The sequence below is a fragment of the Pempheris klunzingeri genome, chromosome 5 (genome assembly GCF_042242105.1).
Source record: "Pempheris klunzingeri isolate RE-2024b chromosome 5, fPemKlu1.hap1, whole genome shotgun sequence".
NCBI classification, from domain to species: Eukaryota; Metazoa; Chordata; class Actinopteri; order Acropomatiformes; family Pempheridae; genus Pempheris; species Pempheris klunzingeri.
The window spans coordinates 16,725,752-16,745,191 of record NC_092016.1 but is presented as its reverse complement, the minus strand read 5'-3'; the positions used below and the strand labels follow the sequence as shown (position 1 = coordinate 16,745,191).

Below are 19,440 nucleotides of genomic sequence, written 5' to 3'. Positions count from 1 at the left end.
ATATCACATGCTATGTGATATGATATATAAATTGAAACATTTATACTCCATTTCTTAAATTAAACTTTCAATGACTAATTAAAAAAAATAAGTCACAAGAAAATAGAAACATACTGGTTTTATTTAGGTTTGTCATGATGATGAATTAAAAATCAAAATGGTGCATGTGAACATAAATTACATTATTTTTCTCGTTCCCTTCAGGTGAAATGAAGTCACCCCGACTGTGGTAATACATGGTGCGTGTCACCGCTAATGGCGAGCGGTGACGTACGAGACGTTGGCCTAAGGCACACCTTCACAACCATCAAATGTGATGACTCTAAACATGGAGAAAACGTATGAGCCACGGGCCGGTTAAGTCATCATGCATGATAACTGACAGCAACACGAAGCAAGCCACAATTCAGTGTGCACGGGTCTGTGGTGCCGTTTTGTAAAAATGAGTAAGACACTGATGAGTCCACGCACATTTTCACTGTTTCTACATCCACAAGTGTTTTTATACTTCCTCTTTCTCTCTCATTACAAACATTTACAAAGGTAATTATGACAGCCTTAGTATTAATGAGCAGTTAAGTACATCAGGGCTAGAAATGCTGAAGCCTGTATAAAGTTGGTGGTCCTACGCTTGTGGCTGGGTTCTCATACGGACGAGCCCAGAGTACAATAAGGTGCAAATCATCTCTCTAGGTTTTAAAGGACTGTACAGCTTGATAGATAAATCCTTGATCAAATGCAGGCAATGACACAACATGTTTGTGATCTCTAAGGTTTAGAAATAGTGCTTTTCCAGCGCCAATCTGAGGTAGACGTAACAAAATCAATGCAACGCAAAAAGAGACAGGTGTTCTTGAGAGCTTGCAGCTGAGATGGACGTTCTTCAGTGAGCACACAAGCATAAAAAGGTCTAATTTGGTGAGCCAAAGTCTGAAACAAGCTGCTTGTTGCAAAATGCCAGAACAGCCTGCGTTGTCGCCTGGCTTACAGTGTTTTTCGCCTGCTCCAGTCTTTAGACAATTGCACAAAAGATCTTACCAATATCTGACAACAATTAGAAATTATACAAAGCAGGAATTCACTGTTACAGTGTCCTCATCTGCAGACAGGTTGGACAGAGAACTGTCAGTAACCGCTGCACCTGAAAGCAGCACCGACATCCCCGAACAACGTGACGGAGAGATGCTGAGGTTCTGAGCAGCCAACATTCGTACAGTGCATCTCAGCAGACGGACGCAGCAGGCCTAAACACTAAAACACACACACACCCTGTTACAGCAACGTCACACACAGCTACGGTTATTGCTTCAAAGCAGAGCACTCGCACATACACACACGCACAGCTCCAGCAGTAGTCAGTGCTGTTGAGTGGAGACAAGCAGCAGGAAAAAAAAAAAATTAAATAAACATGCAGGCACCTTCAATGACGGCATCATTGCCAGTCTGCAGAAAGCACCACAATATGTAGAAATAAACACGCAGAGAGAAACGTGGCACAGCAAAAAAACAACCGACCGCACAGAAAAGCCTCTCAGATCGTCATAATACATGCTGTGTTCAAGATACAAATTCAGGACCCTGTGATTTACAACTCAAAAGCTTTCAATGAGACGCTTAGAAAAATACTGAAATATGAAACAAACTTTTCATCTCGGCTGTATTCCTGCTGCAGACATTCTTTGGTCATGAAATAGGCTGAAAACATAAATTTTAACAAATGCACAACACGCTGCCGCACAAAGGGAACACACAGTAACTGATTTGACCTCACTGCTGATCTGAAATTGCTGGTGCTGAAATCAACTGATGAATTGTTTTCTTCTCTTTACAGTTGATCATTTACATCAACACAAATAACCCTAAAATCTCAAACTGTGGGTGCTTAACTTTTGCTGTGTTATACTGTACAACATAATGTCAACAAAAAGAATCTAGTGCTCTTCACGTGAATTTACAAAACACAATTAAAACTTACATTTAAAATCAGTACTTCCTATCTTTATGAAATCCTGTACAAAAACATCAAATTAAACCTTCTGATGATAAACTCTGGTGGCCTGTTTTAGAGCCAAATGAACTGTTGGGGGGGGGAAACAACACTTCAACACACCTTTGTATTTACATGTCAAATCTGCATTACACACAATTAATTACAGTATTTCTGCCAAAATATATGGTTACTTCAGTTTGACTTGCTATAAAAATCTGAATTTAAATTTCTTAGTGATCAGACTGACGTAGATATACAGAGAATGTTTTTGCTTTTTTGACAAAATAGTTACCTGCATTTACCTTTGTAGGGCAGCAGTGGTTTTCAACATCACTGTTATCAAATTTCCTCCCCCGGTCACTCTTGCAGCGCCGCACAGACCTTACACCTCCTCACGGCTGATGCCAAACATTTAACAACATACCACGCAACCGTCTCGCAGTTTCTAATGACGCCAAACAACGCTGGAGACGTGAAGATGTACTTAAAAGAGATGGATGGTGTGGAGTTCTCACTGTCTCCGCTCTCTGGCAGTCCACAGGAGTAGCAAAGGCACAAAAAACAGATACAGACAATCCCAACCGGTCCCACCCACTCCCATCACGTGGCTCTGGTGTCTCTTCGTCAAAACCCTTCAACTGTTTCCCTCTGCACCAGAGCCAGAGGTCACAAGCAGGTGGGAGTCTTCGCACTGGGTCTGTCCTTTATAGTGCACATTAAATATGACAAAGACACGCCGCCCTCTGCCAGCTGGAGTAGGAAGGGGAGGGAAAGGGGGTACGGAGGGGACTGGGGGAGGTGTAGGGACGAGAGGGGGAAATCAGCCTTGGAGCTCCTCGAAGCATGTCTCGCAGACCCGTACTGGCTTTTTCGAGGACGGCGTGAGGGCGTTCTTCGCTGAACACTCGGCGCAGAAAATGTTTCCGCAGTGTCTGCAATGGTGCTGGATATTCACAGAGGAAAAGGAGAGAGATGGTGCTTATTACAAGGCGGACTATCAAACGAGTGTCCTGTTGCCTTTGAGCATCAATCCTTCTGATCACTGCATAAGATAAGATAAACCTTTATTCGTCCCACATTGGGGAAATTTGCATTCTTACCTTCCTGACAGTGACAGAAAACCCCTTCCCACAGGCCATGCAGTTCTGCACTTCGTGATCCTCGGCCCACTTCCTGGTCAGAGTCTGTGACTGCTTGATCTGAGATCGCCAACAGCAGGAGTTACAATCAGAGCATCAAACTTTACAGTGAAGCAAGACGACGTGGTGGCAGCTGCTGTACATCGCTGCCACACACATCTCTAATTTAGTATTTCTTTTAATCGTTTTTCTTACTCGTTGCGAGTCGAGTGTTTCATGACTGACCTGGAGCGACTGGTTCTCTCTGCCGAGCTCCTGCATGGCTGCTGTCGTGTCGTCCAGCTTCCTCCTGAGCTCCACCACCTTGGCCTGCAGTTTCTCCATCTCCCCTTCACCCTTAACACAGCTGCAACGCAACCACAGGACACTGATGAGTTTTGTGTGCATGTTCGTTAGTGACTCAGGCTGCATAATCACTTTGTTAATTAGTATTTGAAATGTTTTAAATGTGTTTAGGGGAGTTACGATTTGTCTCTGCTGTTTATTTGCTCTGAAATATACGTCTGCAGGGATGTCACATACACTAACATGCAACTACAGCCTCGTGTAGAGCTTAAACTGTATGTAAAGCATTCCTTTTTTTAAATAAATGTACTGTAGATATGTTAAATGTTTGGAATTTGGAAGATCACAGCAGGAAACTGTTGGACATGTATAGAACCATCTAACTTACATTCATTCATGTAGTCAGCCCTCCCTCCATGTTCTGCTATTTTTTGCCTCGTGACTCAAATTTTTCCTGTTTCCTCTGTAACAGTGCTGCCTGTAATAAGCCTAATATAATGAATTTCACATAATCATTTTACTCATCATTCGTTATGCACAAGGAAATGAAGTTCTTTGAAACAGCGACAGAGCAAATTCAAAGCTCTGGGAGAGATGTGGGCAAAACTAACCCTGAGGCAGTCTTCAGCAGCTCACAGTGACTAGCTAAGACAAGGCAAGGTGATCAAGAGTTCTAATTTAGTCTTGTAATAAAGATGATTTACATTATTAACAAAAGCCTTATTGCTGTTTTTCTTGGAACTGGATGCAAGTGCCAGTTTTGACGTTAAATACTTCGGTACCATCTGAGGCCTGCACTGGACGCAGATGGTTTGAATAATTTAAATGTGACCCCTGAAAAGCATCTGTGCAGCAAAAGCCTGATGAAAACTAACTTAGCTTGACCTTAGAGGTCATTCCTCTCTTTTACAGCTCTTGTCATTTTACTTCTGTGAGCTTCGAGGCCGGTCAATAAACGCTGACATCTCACCGTTCCAAAAGAGCCCGTCTCTCATCCTGGTTGTTCTGGACGGTGGCCTCCAGCACAGCGATCTCTCCTCTCAGCTCATCCGTCTGCTTCTCCAGTTCCCCGACCCTCCGCTGGCTGCCCTGCCACTCTCTCTTCAGCGTGGCCACATTTTCATTCAGAGCCGTCACCTGCGCGGCCATCTTGGCTTCCGCCTCTTCCCCGCGCTTCACCTGCTCCTCTCTGGCTCGCTTCTCTGACGACTTTGGAAGGAAGCAATGAGGAGGTCACAAAAGGGAGTTGGATGACCATTGAAACCATTCATTTTAAATAACGTTATGGCATTTGGCAGGTGAGCTTACCAACTTCTCCTGGACTTCCTTGGTTTGGGCGACGAGCTGTTCCTCTCTCTGGCTCCTGCTGTCCCTGGTGGCCTGGTGCTCTTTCCGTTCCTGCTCGAGGGTACTCTGTGCTGCCTCCACCTGGCCCTGCAGCTCTAGTTTCTGCTGGATTAACAGCTGTTTGGCTTCCTGCAACTCACCCAGCTCCTGAAAGGCCACAAAACATACAATATTTGGTTGGTAAAGGCTCTGAGGTCTCAGTAGGTCATTTCTGAAAATGAGATCACAGATTGAGTTGAACTTTGAAAGGCTTGAGCAGGTTTGGGCTTAGGAAGTTATTGCTCTGACAACAGCTTTAGATCAATTTTAAGGCAGCTTTGAAGAGCTGGAAAATCCAGGCTCACGTCAAATTGTCAACTCAAGCACAACCAGTTATAGCTTTGAAGAATGTGGCCCTGATGACCTGCAGTATCCTGGACTAAAGCTGTTTACATAAGACACAAGCATGGGAAGCAGGTCACTTCAGCCAGTATGAGATATAAATGGCGGCCTTCTTTCCAGCATCTGTGTCCCCGTTTAAATCAAAAGAACGATATTGTTAGTTGCATTGTATGAAAAGTGACTGACCTTCTCGCTCTTCTCCGTGAGTGATTTTAATTCAGAAGTCAGTCTGGTGTTATTCTTCTCCAGGACGCCCTTGGCTTTGTTTAGATCCTCCACTTTGCTCCTCTCCTTCTCGAGTTCCTCCTTAACTTGACCCTGGATGAGTTAGCACAATATACAACAAATGAACTTAATCATATCAAGTCATGTAAGTGTTTAAGTCTATGTGTGTAAATCAGTTTGTCTGACCTGCTGCTTCTGTAATTCCCTCTGGGTTTCTTCTTGCTGTTGGAGCTTTTGATCCCGTTTTGCCAGCTGCTGCTCCAACGAGGCGCGGCCCGTCTGCAGCTCCTTGATCTGAGCCTCTAAACCTGTCTGGTGGGTTCGGTTGGCAGCCAGCTCTTCCTGAGCCAGGTTCAGCTTCTCCTCTGATGCCTACAGTCAGACAAAAGTCACTCAGTGTGGGGAGTCAGGACAGAAATCAATAACAACAGCAGAGGCTATGGCAGCCACTCAGAGGAGTGTGTGTTAATATTGTTTAGCAAACATTTTAGTCATCAGTCTGCAAGTCTTGGTTCAGAGCCATCAACATCACTCCTTGACCTTAATCCATCTCTGAGAATGAGCTAATAGTGATGTAGCATCACAGTGTTTCTGTCAACTCAACATTTTATGTAACTTGATTAAATTAACACACTACCAGTCTCTGCTCCTCCAGCTCTTCCTGCATAAATCTACCTTGAGGTCTTGACGCAGAGCAGACACCTCAGACTCCTTGCCGTAGAAGTCAGACTGAAGCTTAGTGAGGCTTTCCTGGCTTTGCTCCAAGGCTTTCTGCAGTTCTGCCGTCCGACTCTTCTCAGAGGCGAGCTCCTGGCCAAACCCTGACACCTGCGCCCTCAGCTTACTCTCCTCCTCTGCCTGGAGACATGTAGAGAATACACACAGTCATAAACATACAGATACACACATAAGAACTTAAAGTTGTCAGCATACAAATGACCTAACAACAGCTCTGTAGCTGTAATATCATAGAGTGACTGTCAACAGTATGCATGTCTGCATTTGTATTTAAGAATGCTACTTTCCTTCTGAGCATTAACTTCTTGTAACTGTGCCACTTGGCCCTTCAGTTTCTTCATCTCCTCCTCAAAGGACCCCTGGGCTGCCTTGAGTTGTGCCCGCAGCTTCTCTGACTCATCAGTTTTTTCTTTCAGCACCTCCTGAGTCTTCGAGTGCTGCTGCTCCAACGTGGTCAGCTGCACTTTCAACTTTTTCTCTGCCTGACATTTACAGAAACACGACAGGTCTTTGAGAGTTACATTCAATACAAACAATAATGTGTGATCTTCCAGTTTTTTTCAGAGGCTTACCTCTCTCATCTGCTCCAGCTGCTCTTTAGATTTGTTCATTGCCTTGGTGATGGCCTCATTATTCTTAAGGAGCTCCTGCCTGGCCTTTCCATTGGACTTTTCCTGAGGATAAAGACAGATTTATGTTGTCAATATCCTGATGCTGTAATTAGGTGGCTATTTGTTACTCTTTATTCAAAAAACTTGATAAATAGTTGGAAAAAATAATGGTGAAATGGTCTAAACTGGTTTTGTTTGACTGCAGCGTAATGAACCTACCTTCTCCTCCATGGCTGACTTATGGTTCTTCCTCTCTGTGTCCAGCTGACCCTGACTCTCTTTCAGTGCCTTATTGGCTTTTCCAAGGTTCTCCTGCACAGATACAAGCTCCTTCCTTTGAGCCTCTTTCTCCTGTTGGGCTTTTTGTAAGTCTGCAGCCAGGCTCTGAGCTTTCCTGTCCAGCTCTGCGTGCTTCGTCTTTCCCTCCTGGGTCACCTTGTCCAGGTTCACCTTCAGAGCGGCTTTGTCCTGCTCACTGTGCTCCAGCTGCTGCTGAATGTCACTTACAGCAGCTGCTTTTTTCTTTAATTCCTCTTGTAGCATTGTTGCCCTTAACAGTGGAAAGCCAACACAGTTACAAGTGCATTTACACAGATTTATTATTCACTTGCAAATCTATATCACAATTTAATAAAGCTAATGCACCAGTATAGTTTATCTCACCCTGCTTTCTCCGTTTCCAGCAAGTGTTGCAGCTCCTTGGCTTTCCGTTTAACCTCGGACCCTTCCTTCTGGAGCTTCTGCACTTCCTGTTGCACCTGGTCCCGTGTGGCCTGCAAGTCCCCAACCTGTGACTCCAATTTCTGTCAGATTAAAACACCAGATTAATTTATATAAAAAAAATGTTTAAAAAATACAAGAAGTAAGGCACTAGAGACAGGAAAAAAGGGGCCTAGTATAAGTCATCATCCAGTCCAATATCAGGTAGCCATAATAAAGACTCAACACAAACCTTATTGAGCCCCTCCAGCTGCTCTATACGCTGTTCTGAAGCCATTAGTTTGTCTTTGCATTCTTTCAGACTGGTCTCCAGCTGTGTGCACTGCTCCTGTCTCTCCTTGAGCCTTTGGGCGTGCTCCTCTACCTTCTTCTGAACTTTAGTCAGCTCCTATACAAGACAGTGGGAGAGGGTGCAGGATAAGAGGGGATAAGGTGAATAGAGTGAAGAAGGAAAGGAAGACACAGTATAAGTCAGCGAGTGACATTTTAAAAGGAAAGCTAGCTGTGCTGTGTTTCAGCCAAATTTCAACATCAGTGGCTCAAAGAAGGCGCTAACCTGCTGCTTGTCCTGCAGGGCATGCTGAGCGGTCTCCAGGCTGTTCTCCAGGTTAGCCTTCTGTGCAGCCTTGGCTGCTTCTGCAGACAGCAACATCTCTGTCTTTGCCTTCAGCTGAAGAAAAGCACACCGACAGAAACTTTTATTCTCATTACAAAAAATGTCTTAAAAACATACACACACACACAAATCTGTAGGACTCGTTTGTGTAGAGGCGTACCTGAGCATCCAGCTGGGCTGCCTTCTCCTTGCTGTCTGCAAGCTGGGCGGTGAGTTCAGTCACTGAGGTCTCCATGGTGTGAGCTCGGTCCTGGGCTGAACGCAGCAGGGACTTCTGCTCCTGAACCTGCTCATGTAGGTTATCCTGGGCTTGCTTGTTGCTCTCTGATTGGTTCCTCAGCTTGTCTGTCAACTGTGCAACCTTTCAGACAGACAAATACAGAAAAGATTATGAGCTTTGTCATGACCGTGAAACAAAACTGGCCTTTCTGTATGATGCTGGTTTGTGAGAGGGGGATGCACCGACCTGTTCTTGTAGTGCATGGTTTTTCTCCTTTAGCTGGTTGAGCAAAGCCGTCTCTCCCTCGCCAGCCTGGATCTTGGCACACAGGTCTTCTCTCTCTGCTTCCAGCTGGCTCACAATGTCCTTACTCTTCTGCAGCAGAGCCTCCAGATTCTGGATCTTCTGGTCCTTATCTCCAATCTGACGCAGCACCTGCTCCAGGTCATTCTGCAGCATGAAGGCAAGCCATGAGGCATTTGGCCAGAAGTATTTACTTCACGTTGCGCATGAGGTAGATATCAAGATGAACTGTGGACAACACCAATGTTCACATCGGCATAATGCACTGGTTTGTTTGTGGATGGACAAAATGTTATTTCATCAGAATAATAAAGCTATAAAACTTCTACAAGTGGGCTTTATGGAATAATCCAATTACCAAAATGTTTTACTCACACTAATATACCAGACAACACTGACATGCAGCAAGCACCTATATTTAGTTGCATTAAAATAACATTTTTGGGTTCAATAAGTGGTGTTCAAAATCAATCATCACAGTATTATCCCCTGACATTCTCGCAACTCTTTGCAACGCCTTTGATGACTGTGTATACTGCACAGTGCTCTCCAGTATAGTTACCAAAGGGGTTTTCTTATGAACAGTACCTGTGCCTCCCGGAGTTTGCCGTTGGTGTTTTGCTGCAGCGCCTGCAGCTCCTGGTGCTGCTGCTTGGCTTTCTCCAGTTGGTGTTGCATGTCTGTATTCTTACTAGCACTCTCCTTCAGCTTAAGAAGCAAAACACAGAAAAACATTTATTTCTTTTCCTTTATTTGTTTTTAAACCTAAACGTAGTGCTAATTTCACAGCCATATGTGCTTTTACAGTTTCTGTATTATCAGTTTCATTAAAGGTAGAGTGGGTGGGATCTGTTGGTCATTTTCAGAGCTTCCTCCTGGCTGATGACCAGAAACGTCCCAAACACATAGAAATATAAAAATACAGGCAGGGGGCGGGTCTCTGCAGTTACAGACACCGCCACACACTTCTAGTAGGTCATAAATGATGACTGAGTTGGATTATTTTTGTTTGTACATTATTCTGTACAGTATTTTATAAGAGAATCCTACTTATTCTCCCTTTATCTCTGTTAGGTTTTTATCTTGATTTGTTTGCTTTTAGAAGATTTATTATCATCTCTTTTTTTTATCTCACTTGCATTGATTATTGATTCCCTTATTCTTTAATCAACAAACGTAACTGAAACAGTATACATTATATCTTGGGATGCACACATAAGCCACATTCATGCACAGATGTTCTGTCTCTTCTATTACAATAATTTGGTTCCCTGAAACGATGATAAAAGTTCCATGCAGTGCATACCTGTTCTTCTGCACGCGACAATTTGAGCTGCAGATCAGCTGCTTGCTGCTCACGGTCTTTTAGTTTCTCCCCGGACAGCTGCCTCTGTTCTTTAAGGCGACCTTGCACCTCGCCCAGCTGCCTTTCCGCCTCCAGCAGTTTGGCATGCAACTAGGAAGAGAGATGGGCGATTATTAAAATGGAGATTAACATACAGTAGATACTTGGATGAGGGAAGTGGATGTCTTGAATCCTCTCTGACTCTGTTCCAACACATTACTGCTTGACATTTGTCCATCAGTTATTTCTTTTTTTGGCTTGTTGCAGCAATGTACACATGCCCTCTGCAAGGTTGACAATGTCCCCATTAGTGTATGCAAATGACCTGAATCATATGCTATGGCCCTTACTGCATTGCAGTAGTCTGTGTGACCTTTGTCCACACTACTCACCTGACCGATCTCAGTCTGCTGCTGAGCACCATGGCTCTCTTTTTCTTCCCTTTGCTGTTCCAACTGTTTCCTCTCAACCTTCAGCTCTGCGTGCTTCACCTCCAGCTCTGTAATCTCGCTCTTCAACTTTCCCACCTCCTCTGCCCTCTCTCTAAGCTCCGTCTGGGCCTTCTGCAGGGACGCCTCAGCCCCTGTGGCCCGGGCATGGAGCTCTTGGACCTCCAGCTCCCTCTCCTTCAGGCTGCCTTGGACTCCCTTTTTGGCAGTCTTCTCAGCTCCCAGACGCTCCTCCACTTCCTGATATTCTTTCTCCTTACGTGCAAACTTTTCAGACAGGCTCTGTGAGAAGAGGAGAGGACAACATGAGGCAGATCAGCATTTGTTGGCCAGAAGTTTGGGAATAATGGGGTGGAAGTTGTCCCTGAATAGCACTGAAAGCTAGAGAACAAGCAAGGGAAAAACAAAACAACAGTGAGTAAAATCATGTAAAATCATGTTTTCTGACATTTCTTGAGGAAGCAGGCTCTCGTGAAGAAGGACAAAGATTGACAGTGTTTTAAAGGCTAATCAGGAAGGAGTTGGCCTGATAGGAGCTACAACGAGGCACAAACACCAACACCTCATGTGATATAAGCTATGGAAAAGAACAGTCGGCTGTCAAGAGTCAAGAGTAAAGTGAGGTATGGCATTTCTAGGGGAGGGTTTACGACACAGGACTTGGAATACCACGTTGTGTGAACAGCACTTGTCCTGGAGCCGGCAGTAAACTCGGCAACAGGATGATAAAGAGCAAAATGGTGTTAATAGTGGAGCGTGCTGCTAACTAGGGAGTGTGACAGGGCACCTGGACTTTACAGACGTTCAATAAACCTCTGCAGGCCACCACAGCAGCTGACCAACATTAACAACCCTCTGTAGACACTTCCTGTTTTTTTCCTCTTCTTTTATTCTCCTCCTTGAGGCCTTGTTACTGTCCTTCTCCTGTGTCATTGTCACAGCTCTCTGCCGAGTCTCTCCTCTCTAATCCTGGAGTCACAGACCAATGAAAATGTTCACCTGCCCTTTCTTAGTCCTCTGTGTCTCGCTGTCTGCTCCATCACTTTTGTCTCTATTCTCATGAGAGGAGTATCTGTATCAGGTCTCAGGGTATCCTGTTGCGAAAAGAAGCGTGAGGCGTGGGGACATTCAGCCCCGTAATCCCCCTCTTACCCGGAAACCTACTCGGCTGGCAGGGCATTGATGTGCCTGATGTGAGGGGATTTAATCTCTGGCAGGAACCCTGTGCTGTCACTGCCCAGTTACCATTGCACTAGCGCAGTTACCTGTGATTGTGTTTCACCCCAAGTGACAGAGCTGGCATGGCAGAGATCCCCCCCTGCTGGTTTAATTATAGGTGATTTTTTTATCAACATGTCTAGGTTGCCAAAGAAGGCTGGTGACAGCAGGGCATTGTGATGGGGCTTGATGCCAGGCAACAGAGGAAGGTTTAGAGACACTGAGATGGCTTCTTCCCTACTTTAGGGGCAGCTGGCAAGGCCTGTTAGCATCACTGAAGTTAAAGTAAATCTGACACAATTGTATGCTGCATGATGCAGACAAGTTTGCACCTGCAGTAATCTGCTAAGAATGGCAAGACTGTCCCGATATTAGACTATATAACTGTAGCAGTTTGGTTCTGGTGGTGTGTGTGTGTGTGTGTGTGTGTGTGTGTGTGTTACCTGGCTTTGCTGCTGCAAATTGTTTAAATTGGTCTGCAGCTGGTGGATCTGTTGTGTGTAGACAGCTGCTTCCTGTGGACCCTTCTCCAGCTCTGCTTTTAGTTGGGATATAGTTATCTGCAATACAATAGACAGACATGTTACACTCTTTCTGTAAGCCATTTAGTGTATACTCAAAGAACAAAAGCAATACTGTGAAGGACTGACATAAAAGAAGAAAAACAAACCAAACATGGCTTAGTAACAACAAAACTTCAGTTGCACAACATCAACCCTGCTCCCCAAATAAACAGACATGAAGTGGGAACACATTTTTCAAACTCAGAGAAACTCAAAAGAATGAAACCAAATTTGCGGCCAACTTGAAACAACATGTTTTACCTCTAGTTTACGAATCTTGAAGAAAGAGTGAATGTTGGAGAGAGATACAATATGTGAGGAGCAGAAGATGAGGACGGGAAGGGAAAGAGAGACACAGACAAAGTTAAATCACAGTACAACAGCAAAAGGCAAATCTGAAACACAGAACAAGATGTTGCTGGGATCCATTAATCCATTTATCACCTGTCCAATTTACCACACTTCACTGTGACAGCTTCTCATTGTGGCAGCATTAATCAGTATCTTCTATACAAGAGAGGATGCATGAACCTGAGGGTTAACTGTTGCTTTATATTTTAGATGCAATGTTGGCATTTCACCGGCTGCTGGACGCAAAAACTGTTCAAAACTGTGGAACCTCAACGAATTACAACTACTGTGTCAGACCACTTGCAACAAACAACAAAACAACCACTTTAATGAAAAACCCGACCTTTTTCAAAAATATTCATTGTGTCTCTTTGATCTGTAAAAATAGAAAAACTTCAGAGAAAATTTAATGGATATACTGTGGATGAGGTTCAGGGTCTGGTGCTGCCTGACAGAACCCTATAAATAATCCCTCTGGGATCAAAAATGCAGGAAAGAGGGCTGAATTATTCACCAGACATTAATAAGTGAGAATTAGGCTCAGAGCCATCTGGTACGACATAAATACAGTACATCGGAACTATTTCACAAGTTATTTCAGAGACATTTTGGAATAATAATTTCAAATGCTGTTTCTTTGCCAAAAAGCACAACTAAGCCAATGACAGGTGAAATGTATGATGTTAGAACTTCTGAACTATATCTCACATCACCACTACAATCTTGCAGGCGATTATAGAAATCACTGTGCAGCAGTTTGTGTCGCAACACGCCTGGAAAAAGTAAAAGTAAGACACCAGAACTACATTTGACCTTCAAGACATTAGGCGTTTTGTCGCCCCCCCCGTCCTCACCTCTGAGGTAGTGTAATTAGCCTGCAGCTGCTCATAGTGGTTTTTGAGTTTTGCGGATTCTTCCTCCCTCTCACGGGTCATACTGTCCATCAGTGTCTGGACCTGCACCAGCTCCCTCTGCAGGACCTCCACATCCTCCACTCCTGGTCGCTGCAGCTAGGGGTCAGAGCAGAGGCACTGTGTCAACGGCGTGAAGACCGGGCTGTTTTGGTAGCAAGATTAATCATAACTAGATGTCCTTAGTGGCAGCGGAGCTCTTCAAATGCACATGGATGTCTCCAGCATATTACAAGATGTTTAAATATTGAGCAACAATGTGGCAGCCCAATAAATCCAAGAGTCCTTTATCAAAGTGCAGTAGATGAGACATCAACAGAAGCTGCTGCCTCTCCTTGAAGCTTGAGCTCTAAACCTATATTTGTATGATTCCTCAACTAAACCACTCTGAGTACGTAAAAACGTTTAAGCAGACGTAGCATAAAACTTCAACCGCACAACTCTACTTTAAAGAAAGCTGGACCGCTTTTGATATAAATTCTTTGGTTGAGGTGGTGTTTCACGTTTCTATAACAACGGCGAAGGGATTGTCTGGTTAAGATCTGCTTTGATTCTTCCACCAAACAGCTCAGAGCCAAACAGATTTCATGGTGTCGATTCAGCGTTATTCTTTCAAAGGCACAACAGTCATGAAAGAAAGGCCTACACAAAGTACAATGTCTCATGCCCAGCGAGAAGGGAATAAATACCAAGGGAAGCTTAGTGTGTTGTTGTACCAGTTCTGTCTGGAGTCTCTCGTTGTCCTGCTTCTCTTTCTGTAGCTGTTCGGTCACTTTGACAAGCCTCTGGTCAGAGGCCTCCCTTAGGCTCTTCTCCTCATCATAGCGGGACTTTAAGTCTGTCGAATTCAACAATTTCATAACTTTCAATTTATCAAATCTAAACAACCCACACACCTCACTTGTTCACATCATCAGACTGAGTTGAGGAAAGCATCAGTATACAACATGTGAAATCTATGCCTTCAGGCTGTAGAACCACATTTTGAAGAGTGAACAACAACGTACACAAGATAAAGCACAACGGACGGATTGAGCTTAACAGTGGTCCAGTAACAGACAACTTCAGTGCTGTTAAATGACGCAGACCCACAGACACAAGCCTCCCACTTTCCTCACCCCACACTAACCTACTATCTCTGTGGCCAGCTGGGCAGCCTTCTGCTCAAACAGGTCTTTCATCTGCTTGATGTTGAACTTTTCTGTCTCTGCTTCGTTCAACTTCCTTTCAAGGACTGAGAAAAGAGCACCGCGTATTAGTGATTGATGTTTGCCATCTTTTTCAACAGGTATTTTAAATATAAATGTGCTCTACCTGAATCATCTGAGTCCATCTGTCCATCGTTCTGTGGAGTCAGGGGAAAGAGAGAAACATGTACAGTAACAATAAGCACTGCCATCATATTTGATCAAGCATACATTTTATTATAATACATATTAAATAACTTGAAGGAATTACTTGCTTCAGTTGTCCTTGGACTTTGTCTAACTCCTTCTTGAGCTCTCCAGAGAACCATCGTTCCTCCTAATCAAGTGAAATCACACACACACACAATAAAGTATATATATGAACTAACAATTGGCACACCTCTGTCCGGTTCAGGAACTCAATCATACCTTGAGAGAAGCATGCAGGTCCTGAACCTCTTGCCGCAGCATTGTAAGGTCTTCCCTAAAAGGAGGAAAGAGTGCGTTCACCAAATTACACAAAGTCTCTATTTTGTCAAGTTCACCATGGGGTCATAATTAATGTAACGTTAACGTCTCTATCACTAACCGAGTGGGGGCCACATGAGCGGGCAGGTCTCCGGTATCATGGAACAGCTCGTAGTGCTTGAACAGCTCCTCTGCAGAGTTGTGAGACTTCATGCACTGAGGGCAGATGAAGCCCTGAACACAGAAACACACCATCAGAATCGACCATGTGATAATAACTGCTCTTTTTTTTTTTTACTTTAAATTATGCGGCTCTGCTTTGGTGGGGATGAGAAAAAAGCTACAAGTCAGTAAAGATAAGCCAAGCGTTAATGTTACCTCAGATGTCTGATCATGGTTCAGATCTGTGCTGGGCTGCTCTGACTCTGCGTTCTGGGAGCCTCCCTTCCCAGGAGTCTGAGGAGGAGAACCAGTCGGTGTTAAATTAGTCTGCACATTTGATAACTGCCTGAGAGAAACAGTTAAGCAATAGCAGGAGAATATTTATCTTTTCTCTACAAATTTTAAATCACTGTAATAAACTATATTCCAGAGACATTAAAACATTACATGCACTCATATACAGACTTTTATGCTTGTGCTCTTTCTGTGTTTTGTTTGCATCTGTGTAAATGCTGGACCAAGTGACCAATAATTTTCACACTCATGAAATGAGTGATGAATGAATGAAACAGTGTAGGATTTGGTGACACCAGATCTCCTCCAACTGCTGTTTAATGTCTATAAAAAGAGCATAATTAAACTTTACTGACACTGAACAGCAGAAAAGTACATTTGCACCTTGGGGAGCGATTACGACCTTCAGTGTGTGTGTGAATGTGTCTGCGTCAGCGCTGCACATCTGGACATGGCTCAACTTTTCCTCATTCTTCTTTGCAAAACTGTCAAAGCTTTGTCATGTTGCGTGGAAATCATGAGTGAGTAGCACGTTTCAAGTCCAGCCACAAACTCTCCGTCAGATTGAGGTCTAGATTCAGCCACTTCATGACACGAACACTTTTTCCTAACCCTAACTACAAGATTTCATTTTGTCATTTGCCGTGTTTATTTTTCCCTTTACTCCCATAACCCTCTGCCACATGATGCTGCCACCATCATGCTTTAAGGTAGGGATGGTAACCTTTTGGGTCTCAACACAGCTAAAGTACGGCCATTTATAAATCAATAAGGTACAAAAACTGACAGATGCCTTCATTTCAAGCTGACTTGATTAATGTAATGGCAGTTTTTAAAGGCCTCCTGAAAAACATCACTCAGAGACTTCAGCTCATTCAAAACTCTGCTCGACTAGTTTCAGCTGCTACAGTGGCTTCTTGTAACATTCACAATGAACTTTACGGTCCTCCTCTTTGTATACAAAGCCCTTCACTGGCTGGGCCCAAGCTCACTGCTGACTCCCTTGTTAACTATCTGCCCTCAAGAACAACATGCTCATCTGCAGCTGGTTTCCTGTAACGCTGACAGAAAATCTGGGATGCAGCCATTGTCAAAAACACTCATAGACCACACTACCTACACATATCAGGGAAGCAACCTCGCTAAATATTCTTAAAATTAAGCTAAAAACGTATCTCTTCATTTTAGCCTTTAACTAGCTGTGACTTTCCTGATACAGGCCCAAAATTCTTTTAATTATATTTTCGACTAGTTCTTTCTTTTTTATATTTTATCATTATTTTTATGTGCATGTGATTTCTTTGTTGTGAAGCACTTTGTTCTGCATTTCGTGTATGAAAGGTGCTACACGAATAAAGTTTGTAGTAATGGTAGTGGTAATAGCAGAACTAATATTACCAAATGCTCCACTTATATGTCATCAAACCATAGAATCTTCTTTCGCTTTGTTTCAGAGTCTCCCACGACTTTTAGCAAAAAGTAACCCTGATGTGATGAGTTTTTTTCCCCCCCCCAACAGGCCCAAAGCTGTGAATGGTGAAGCACCCAGGCAAACGTAAGAGCAGTGACTCCCATCTGCTTGTCCACAGGCCCCTGGTCTTCCTCACTCATGTGCTCTTCCCACAGATGCACTGTGTTTGAGGGCAGACTGTTCTGGTGAGATTTATAGCTGTGCCATATCTTCTTACATTTTTTATGACTGACCTTACGAAAGGGACTTTCTTGTATCCTTGGCTTAACTTTTCCCCCACTAGTTTTCAAAAACCTCATAACGTATGTTTGCCAGGTTCCTTTATTTTCATGATAAGAGTTTTCAATGAAATTAACTCGGCAGATTTTGGGCCTATCAGATAACTACATTAGACTGCAGGCATTTTGATATTCCATTTCAACTTCATCGATCATTAAACATTATGTGACTTTAACAATTAATATGCTGCCTTTGGCTCACAGTGTTGATACATGCATTTCTGTGGCCCTTCAAGAGGACAGGCAACTGGTCAGGTTATTTTAAACAACACACCCTGTAAATCAGATCACTGCAGCTGAGAGGATGGCAGACCAACAGGAAAAAATCAACTCTCCACAGAGCTCAGAAGTGATCCATTCACAAAAAGGGTTTGTTTGGGCTGCTGATAGTCTGCATGAATGAATCAGGTGAACACATGTGTGGGTGGGTGGGTTTGTGTGTGTGTGTGTGTGTGTGTGTGTGTGTGTGCTAGCACTTTGAATCCAGTATCTCAGAGCCTATTGGAGGGCTGACAAACACCACTTTGAAAATGGGCTAAGCATTTATATCATGGAACAGCCTTTGACACAACTCACACAAACTACACACATAAAACAACCCTGCAGTGACTTTACCAAAATACAAATGATGGTCCTAACCACAAAATAAAACCAATTCTTCTCTAGATTTGATCCAGCAGCAGTCCTATGCATAAATGAGAACTCTGTTTTAGGAAATTATTATACTGTCTTGAAATGGATTGACATGAATAAGTCTAGAGTTTAAAATGTGATGAAGTCTCCTTCATCAGTACCGTAAAAACAGGGTGATAGATTATCTCTGATATGATACAGTAATAAAATGCATTGTCATCATAATCTTTGCAATATGGTCTATAGTTTAAGGAGTGTTTGTGCCCATAAACTAGTCAGCGGCTGCCCAAACTTTCAACATGGAGGACAGATGTGTATTAATGAGTGGACCCCCTTAAATCATATTGTCTCCTATGAGCCCCTGAGCCTGTGATAATGTCTGTGTTGTTAGCTACACGCTTTGAATCATTAACAAGCTACTGTACTGGTAGGGGGGGAAGCAGAGATTCTTAGCACACAATGTTTCAGTTTACATGTTTGGCTTCTTAAACGTTTGCAATAAAACCCATCGGAGGTTAATGGTCCCAGTCTGATCTCAGTGTTTTGTGTTTTAAAAACTGGATTTTCCTGATTACAAGGCCTGGACATCAAAGTGTACACAGTGATGCAGTTAGCGTCAGCACTGCCCTGTGGTAAATGTAGTCCTTTCCAGAAGCTAGCTCTGTAGCTAACATATTACCCCAACTTATACCTTTATATAGTGAAAACCATGTCACCAATAACCCCAGTACAAGCCCAGTAAATTAAGACTTGTGTTTTTTTGTAGGTAGTCAGTTGACACAGGACTTCCCAACAGTCAATGTGTTGCTAACGTCAGCGTTAGCATGTGGTGAGTGGACGATGAATTAACCCACCGCTACCACACCGCTAGCTAACCATAAAATGGAAACCATGACGATAAAATGATTCACTGACCAAGCACGATAGTTAGATAAGTTGTTCTTTACTTTACTAACCCTGTCGAGGTGGACACGTTTGCTTTTAGTGCGCTACTGCGTTTTATAGACAGGCACTAGCTTGCTACATCCCTGTCAACAGTAGCATCAATCAAGCGAACCAAGTTAGCATGTAGCTGTGTCAACCCAACACAAGGAGCGCTCGATGTGTTCACCGCGCTCTGATTTTCCCAAGCGAGGAGCTCCCGTTAGCTGAAAATAAAAACCCCGCCCACCAGCGACACGCTGTGTGGTAAAAGGCGCGTCCCCCGCCATGAAAACAGACAAGGATAGGCCTGTGTCTCCCAAGGAAAACGACTCGTTTTAACCACACAAAAGCGACAGCGTTGACTTCGCCGCATCATTACGCTTACCATTTGAAGTATCCGTCTGAGCATGGCCTCGACTGTGTTTGTCCGGACACTAAATCCAGTCAGTTGTCCAAATTCAAAGTTTACGTCTCTTTCCAACGAGCACCTGACCAGGCTCAGGCAGCGGCGGAGAATGGGCGGGTCATGGCGAGGATGGTTCAGCAGGACACACACACACACAGGCTGCATTCAACATTACAACAAGTGCTGTCATGTACTACTGCACTGA

The 19,440-nt window shown here is 43.7% G+C and overlaps 1 protein-coding gene across 2 annotated transcripts; it reads right to left on the bottom strand.

The window, feature by feature from the left end:
- Positions 1-103: 103 nt before the first annotated feature.
- eea1 (early endosome antigen 1) lies at positions 104-19,330 on the bottom strand. 2 transcript variants are annotated; one of them, XM_070830350.1, is made up of 29 exons: positions 19,215-19,330; positions 15,446-15,523; positions 15,189-15,301; positions 15,029-15,083; positions 14,871-14,936; positions 14,727-14,757; positions 14,542-14,646; positions 14,102-14,250; positions 13,356-13,511; positions 12,031-12,147; positions 10,313-10,651; positions 9,882-10,031; positions 9,164-9,283; positions 8,519-8,722; positions 8,213-8,413; positions 7,993-8,106; positions 7,669-7,824; positions 7,380-7,519; positions 6,936-7,266; positions 6,678-6,779; positions 6,389-6,587; positions 6,043-6,221; positions 5,554-5,739; positions 5,329-5,460; positions 4,723-4,908; positions 4,385-4,623; positions 3,355-3,475; positions 3,091-3,189; positions 104-2,933 (listed from the first exon to the last, which is right to left on the bottom strand). In XM_070830350.1, exons 1-29 carry the CDS (start codon positions 19,236-19,238, stop codon positions 2,811-2,813), a joined length of 4,215 nt encoding a protein of 1,404 aa, XP_070686451.1. In that variant the 5' UTR covers positions 19,239-19,330; the 3' UTR covers positions 104-2,810. The 2 variants fall into 2 exon arrangements, with proteins under 2 accessions (XP_070686451.1, XP_070686452.1); XM_070830351.1 differs by having other exon boundaries at positions 14,129-14,250.
- Positions 19,331-19,440: the final 110 nt, after the last annotated feature.